Raw genomic sequence first — 7,697 nt, 5'->3', positions numbered from 1 at the left:
TAACAGTTAACAATTATTCAAACTTCTGTATTACATAACGACTTTCTAAAATGCTTGGCATATATAAAACTGAACTTAATATTATGTCCTGGTACAAGTCATTAGGATTACAGGTGATTTCTGTTGCTATTTTCAAACAGTTACTATCACCACCATACATCCTACTATCTCTTTCCTTTTATGTTTGCCTGGTAAATAGCCGGGCGTCATAAATCTCAAATTCCCATAAAAACTCGGCGCGCCTGAAGTTTTCACTTTGAAATTGCTTCACGTTTTAACGATGCTTGAGTAAACTTTAATATGACGTGGATGGCCAAATTATCCTTAAAAGAAATAATTGATTGATCAAAAATCTCACAGTGTTTTACTGTCTCATTGGTTCATAGTCTAGGATTTGGACATACACGCCCATTTGAAAGATTCAACCTTAGAATCAGATGGTTGTTTTTACAATTGAAAAGCGCTTTAAATGCGTACTAACCCAATCATATACAAGCCCGATCACATCGCTTTATGCTCGTCACTATGAGACTTATGTTGAAATAACTCTGTCTGTAATAACATTTCGTGGGGGGCTTCTTTGCGTAGATATGCACCGTAGCTTGTGAAATTACAAGGCTAATGAGACTTAACATCTTCTATGTCGTACACAACTGCAATGTCGCTCAGAATTTTGATTTCAATCGAGAATGCTGAGCGGCACAATACCTACCTACTATTGTAATTGGACTAATGGGCGTATCACTTACGATAAAGTGAACATATTGTTCGTCTCATTTTTTCTTGTAAAAATAGCACCTAGCATCCCTCAAAACCGTAACACTACAACTTTACTGCTGTGTATAATATTATGAAGCTATATATATATATTTATATTGGTCATTACATTCGCAGTGCTATTATGCGATAAGGGAACTGAGAGTGTCATGATCAATACACGCGCTTATCATACGACGTTTTAACACAGTTACAAGAACAAAAATTATAAAAATCAACTACAAAAAACGGTTATAAATAATTATTACAATTCAGGAGATTAATAATTTATAAGTATGTAAATATTATAAACCTTAAAAATTTTTTTGAATAAAGTTGCATAACATTTGTTAGTATTAAATTTAGATGTACAGTCAGCGTCAAAAAAATAGCGTTACCCAATGTATTCAAAAATATGGCAACACCCATCGTTTCCATAGTAAAATTCCCACATTCAATAGTAATTAGAAATTACAGGTACTTTAAGATTGTGATCGCGTCCATGAAGGTTAAATATTTAAAAAATATATCAATTGAATATGGATTGCATTATAACCCTAGCTTCTAAAACCAGAGTAATGGTACAGAGCTCCGTCTCTGTGTTTGTTGTTTATAGTCAATGTTGATATTAATATGTCAACTGAAGTTAAAGTTTGTCGATTTTTTTTTTAATACAATGGGTACTTTCTTTTGACGCTGACTGTACCAAGCAACGTTGCAATTACATATAGGATTCATTGAGATATAAACTTAACTTTAATATCTTCGAATATGAGCCTTAAAGCGATGCGATAAGATCTACGCTACGAAACTTTAAATTACGTATATACATGTTTCAATATTATCAGTTGTAAAAACAGCCAAACATAAGATAGGATAGATAGACGACAAGAAAGAAAAATCACACAGTAGGAAGGATAGAAGAAAATAAAAACAACACATTGCTTTTTAATTAATGTGTCATGATTCGAGGAACATAACATGAGTATGACTAAGCGTTCCCCAAAAGCTTATATATTGAGTTATACCTTTTGAAAGTAATCGGTATTGTTTAAAGATATATTTGCGCTATTCCGTCTTTTGTGCTAGCGTAAAGCGATATCCTGTAAAGAAATATTTCTTATTACGCAAACACTGCAAGCAACACAATAAATGTTTATAATTGGGTGGGATTTTAAAAAAATTGGACGGAAGGGCGTGCTCAATTTTACATTCTGTAACTTAAAAATGGTATTTAATATGTCTTATATTGAGTCTTCAAGTTGATAAGTATCTAAACAAGCTATGGCTTGTTTATATTGGTTTATGTATTCTTTGTTCATATACAAAGAACAACGATGAATAAACGCCAGCAAAAAGTCGATGATGATTAATGATTGAAAACAAATTGCTCTGTACAAGTTTGTTAACAAAGTTATAAGAACGAACTCTCTGGCTACTTATGCTAAACCTTCATCGCAGACTGTACCAGTGGAATAATAAGCATTTAAGCTGCCTGTCCATTGACGCGGAATGAGGAAGCGATACGGTGCGAGGCAGTAATGAGCAACAGTGTCACGACTGTCGTAATTCTACTTCCCTTCAATGGATTTTTGTCTATTGATCAATGCTGGGCTTAACCCAAAGGCAAGGGACGCTTTTCCCCTGCTTATATTATATGTTTCACATTCAGAGCGTGGAATTAAAAACTCACACTTGTAGATATTAACGATTAATCCTGTATCCGTTTCACCGCTCCATCCATCCATAAAATCCATGTTTCCTGAAGCTGAGTGGAGTAATTTTAGATTCTATGTCATTTTATTGTCCGAAAGTACAGCTCCGTTCCTATATTAAATTTCCACACTGTGTGGAAGTGGACAAGAGGCCTTATTTTCTTAGTCCACTTTGGTAAGTCAAATGCTCCAAGTATATGGTGGGTGGTCCCACCAAATACTTGGAGCATTTGACAATAATAAAAGTATTTGCAATGGAAGGTGTGTACCTGGTGTTGCTGTTTGCGCTAGTCTCAGCCACGGCCGCGGGTTCCGTCTTCATCTTGTGTTCATCCTCGTCGGATTCCGACATGCTGTAGTCCGGCTCCGGTATGGGCGGCGCGGGCATCGAATTCTGAAGTAACGTTAATTTTGAATTAGTCAAATCACAAATTAAAAGGCGTGTGATGATGATTAAACCGTAACAAACTGTTTCCTAAAATTACCATAGCAATAGTTGCGACGTTTTTTCGACATTTTACTGTTTGTTCAATCATTCATCCGCATCCACGCTATTACTATAACTATTAATTATTAATTTTACGAAATATTGTAAAATGTTAAAGTCAGTATATGTACACACATTTTAATACCAACGGATTATTTTAATCAAAAGTATTTTATTAATATTAATTAATTATTCATTGTGATTCAATTCATCAGTTGATGTTGTACCTATTTGGTCTGGTTTATACGTAGGTGACACTGAAAGTTTTTAGAACTGGCCAGATAGAAGCATTGCTAATGAAAACTTTTTTTGAATTTCAATTTTAGAACTCTTTGGTAACCTATTGTAGTATATTGCATTCATTTTTCATTTGTTTTTGTGAATTGACGGCAAATCTAAGACTCTTGTTAGACGTGAAAATGAACGTAACGCGATAAAATTTTCGGTCAATAATTTATTATGACTTTCGTTGTGGGCTTATTCAACAACAAAGCTATGATAGGCTGCGCATTATTAATGAAGCCCCATCTCGTGCCACTATTTACAATTGATTTAACGAGTTTAAGCGTGGATGTAGCAATCTTAATGATGATCCGCGTGAGGGACGTCTTTTAACAGCGACTACTGAAGATAGCAGCAGTGCTGTGCGACGCATGATAGAGGAAGATAAGACAGTGACCTATCAGCAGATACGGGCCAGCCTAGGCATTGGTATGAGTCAAGTTCAAAAAATATTACGCGAACATTTAGGCGTCAGGAAGCTTTGTACCAGGTGGATTCCCCATACTTTAACCGACGACCAGAAACACCTTCGCATGGACTGGTGTCGCCAAATGTTAGATAAGTTCAACGGCGGTGACTCAAATGCTGTATTTGACATCGTCACAGGTGATGAAAGCTGGATATATTGCTACAAACCCGAAACCAATCATTTCAGTGGATATTTCCCTTTCGAGGATCGGCCAACTAAGGTAAAGAAAGGAAGAAGTCAAGGAAAAAAGATGATTGCCCCATTCTTTGGTCGGACAGGTCATTTCACGACAGTTACTGCAGACTGGTATGTTAATCGCTGTTTGCCTGTTGTCTTGGAAAAAATTCGACAGCAGCGCTCTCGAAGCAGGATCCTCCTTCAACACGACAATGCTTCAGCGCACTCAACAAAATGGACTGTTGACCTTTGGCCGTTTTTCATTTTCTAAACATTTTCAGTGTTACCTAGGTACTTCGATCATTTGGTTATTTTCTAGAGCCCAATCGAGCACTGCGTCATATATTCAACCTAAGTTGAAATCTTGCATCAAATGATAGCTTGATATTCAAGTACAATAATATCTCTTAGATATATGTGTATTATCATATTCTTATATCTTTTTATGTCTTACTAATAAATAATAACATTTTTATTATGAAATCACCATTCATGATAGCTACCTATTTATTACCTAAACTATGTAGGCTCAATGGTTGTTTCGTTTTTCGCCCAAGACGTGTGGACTTGTGCAACTCTTAGCTCGCGTCATGGTTTTATTCAAGCTCGTATGTACAACTTAAGGTAAAAATACTTCAGAAATACAGCTATTGTGAGAGCTAAGCCACAACATCCGACGATGCATCACGCTGAGTTTGCCAATCATTTCATCGTATACTGTATACAGAAAACACTAATAGCTTAATAGTAATACTAATAGCTTAGTAGTGTTTATAGTACAAGGCTTGAGGCGAAGATTGCACCGAAATAACAAGAATTCAGCGATGTTAGAAACTCGGAGCTACATAAACTTTGTCACATGGTGGATAGGTCGCGAAATCAAGTACGAAATATATTTATTTGGGTGGAGTTAAATAATTAAAATTATTTATCATATTACAATTCCAGTATATACAAAACCTCCACTTAGCATCTAAAAAAACACATAGGTTATAATTATTCCTAATAATTAGTTAAGCATATATCACAACTTAACCTATTACCTAACTTAACAACAATCAAAATATTGTTAATCTTAAAAAGAATAATAACTTAGTAGGTACATTAATATTGTCATAGTAACTGCTGTAGATTTTTTAATAGGTAATCCTTTAATATGTAAGTAATGTTTGGACTTGTAAAAATTTTCCGCTCAATTAAGGGCAGCTCATTTATCACGCAAGGCATCAGGTAATCGGTAGTTTGTTCGCTGTACACGTTGCAAGCTCGGAGAATCGACAACCGGTTTCGAGTCATAGCTCGTGTTTGTCCAGTCAAGGTCAAAGTTCTTTATTTGCCAGAAACATTCACAAGTAAAGTTGTTACAAATTCAAGAGCAATGTTTCGTCTTGACAGACATGCAAATATTTTTATGGTTTCGCTTCACAATATTATAAACCTAACAATAAATAATTACGGCTACATTTAATTTGACCACCGTAAAGCTATACCTAAATGACCCTACAATACACAATTACAATAATTAATGAAATGCTAAGAGGTAATGTAGTAAAAATAATCACAAAAAATATAATATTATTGGTAAATATAGTATTGGTAACACTTACCACTTCGTTTGATAATATTTGTTTATTGAGTAAAAACAATATTTCTTTAATAGAGATAATAATTTAAATCTATTTAATACTGTCTCCTCTTTTATTTCTTTTGGAAATTTATTTAATATTTTTACACACAGCACGACAGCTTTTTTTGGTACAAGGCGGTTCTAATGTGGGGTCCTCGAAGTCTAGTAGGATCACGCGATGGAAACAAAGAACAGACGCTCAGCCGAGTGAATAAATTTAATTTTTTCTTAACAAATAAACTAGCCTCTACTACATAAATTCCGGTAACAGTCAGTATGTTTAAATTTAAAAATAGTGGTCAGCTGCTATCGAAGGGCCCTATACCAGCCACAGCTCTTATGCATCTTTTGTGAGCCAGTAATATTTTGTTTATGTTTGTAGAGTTGGTTGACCTTGTTTTGCTCTTCTGGCCCGAACAACTATCGTCCTGGTCGGTTTTGCCAACCCTTAGTAAAATTTTTGAAAAAATTATTTTAAGCCAAATGCTTACTTACTTTAACTCTCATAAGTTACTTCATTTGAAACAATTGGGCTTTACTAGGGGACGTTCAACAACTGATGCAGGTGTTGAGCTGATCAAGAATATTTTTGATGCCTGGGAGGAATCGCAGAATGCACTTGGCATCTTCTGTGATTTATCTAAGGCTTTTGATTGTGTTCAACATTCAACGCTGGTCAGGAAGCTATACCACAATGGCATAAAAGGAACTGCGCTCGATCTTCTGACTTCATATTTTAATTTCAATAGAATTCAGAGGGTCAACGTGAATGGCAGGAGATCTCCTGGGACTCCTCTCAGTATGGGGGTACCACAAGGGTCTATTCTTGGACCGTTCCTCTTTCTTATCTATATAAATGATCTTTCTAATCTTATAGAGAAAAAACATAAGGTAGTATTGTTTGCGGACGACACTTCACTGATTTTCAAAGTGAAAAGAAACCAAGCTATGTATCATGAAGTAAACGATATTTTATCTGACATCGTGTACTGGTTTAGCGCTAATAACCTATTGTTAAATAGCAAGAAAACTAAATACATTAAATTTACCGTACCAAATGTCAAAAATGTAAATGCAAATGTTTTGTTAAACGGAGAGGTGATAGAACCGGGGGAATCTGCTATATTTCTTGGCATAACTTTAGATTCCAAATTACAATGGGATTACATATTGAAGGATTGGCGAACAGACTTAGTTCTGCAGCATACGCGGTTAAAAAGATTAGACAATTAACTGACATAGATACGGCGCGACTAGTATACTTTAGTTATTTCCATAGTATTATGTCCTATGGTATATTGCTATGGGGCAACGCTGCCGATATTAATACAATATTTGTGCTGCAGAAGAGGGCTATTCGCGCTATTTATAACCTAGGTCCTAGAGAATCATTGAGAGCAAAATTCAAAGTAATGAACATCTTGCTTCTCAATATATTCTTGATAATGCAATGTATGTTCATAGGCACATAAGTGAATTTGCCAGAAACTGTCATAACCATAATGTTAACAACAGGAACAGACATAAACTGATGATATTCAAAAGAATTGTTAAAAAACGTTTGTGTGGTAAAGGTTACTACAACATAAATGACTTTCTTAATGATACCACAGATTGGGAATGGAGCGACCGCCCTCAGGCTATTACATAATAAGTTTAATTGTACAATGTTACTTTGTAAATGGTACTTTAATTGTAAAACATATTTTTGATGAAAAAAAAAAGCCCGCTGAGTTTGTTGCGCCCATTCTTCTCAGGCCTGAGGCATTCATTTTGGAATGGGTGGTAGTTTTTTGACTTTCAATAAGTGATTTCACATCCTATTTTGAATAAAAATATTTGAATTTGAATTTGACCCATAGCTGCTATCCCAGGATGATCTACCTTTTGCAACTTTATTTGGTCATTGAAAAAATATTGGCAATTTCTCAAAAATAGGCAAGATTTTACTATGTTTTGTCATCACCTGTCTCTGTATGTTGTGCAGCGCGCGGGGCTGCGCGTATTGGTGCGTCGTGTCGTCCACCGACATGGCGCGTGACCACGCTCGCACCGCACCTGTACTGGCTGTGGCTCGCTGTCAATATAACACATAGTAGTGAATTAAGGAGAACAAATAAATTAAGAAAACAACTTTTACAAGAACCTGTAAATGTTGATTTAAAAGAGTGGCAATGAGTTTCT

General features: G+C 35.3%; 1 protein-coding gene across 3 annotated transcripts in view; it reads right to left on the bottom strand.

Annotated features, from left to right (window-relative positions):
- LOC126976998 (SH3 and multiple ankyrin repeat domains protein 2) overlaps positions 1-7,697 on the bottom strand; it is a 281,852-nt gene that overhangs the window by 3,339 nt on the left and 270,816 nt on the right. For all 3 annotated transcript variants that reach the window (XM_050825630.1, XM_050825631.1, XM_050825632.1), the window contains 2 exons: positions 7,480-7,590; positions 2,741-2,865 (listed from right to left, as the gene is read on the bottom strand). In XM_050825630.1, the coding sequence (XP_050681587.1) occupies positions 2,741-2,865; positions 7,480-7,590 (236 nt within the window). The remainder of the gene's footprint in view (positions 1-2,740; positions 2,866-7,479; positions 7,591-7,697) is intronic.

Source organism: Leptidea sinapis, chromosome 43, assembly GCF_905404315.1.
Source record: "Leptidea sinapis chromosome 43, ilLepSina1.1, whole genome shotgun sequence".
Lineage (NCBI taxonomy): Eukaryota > Metazoa > Arthropoda > Insecta > Lepidoptera > Pieridae > Leptidea > Leptidea sinapis.
Note: the sequence above shows the minus strand (reverse complement) of the source record. Positions and strands in the feature narration are given on the sequence as shown.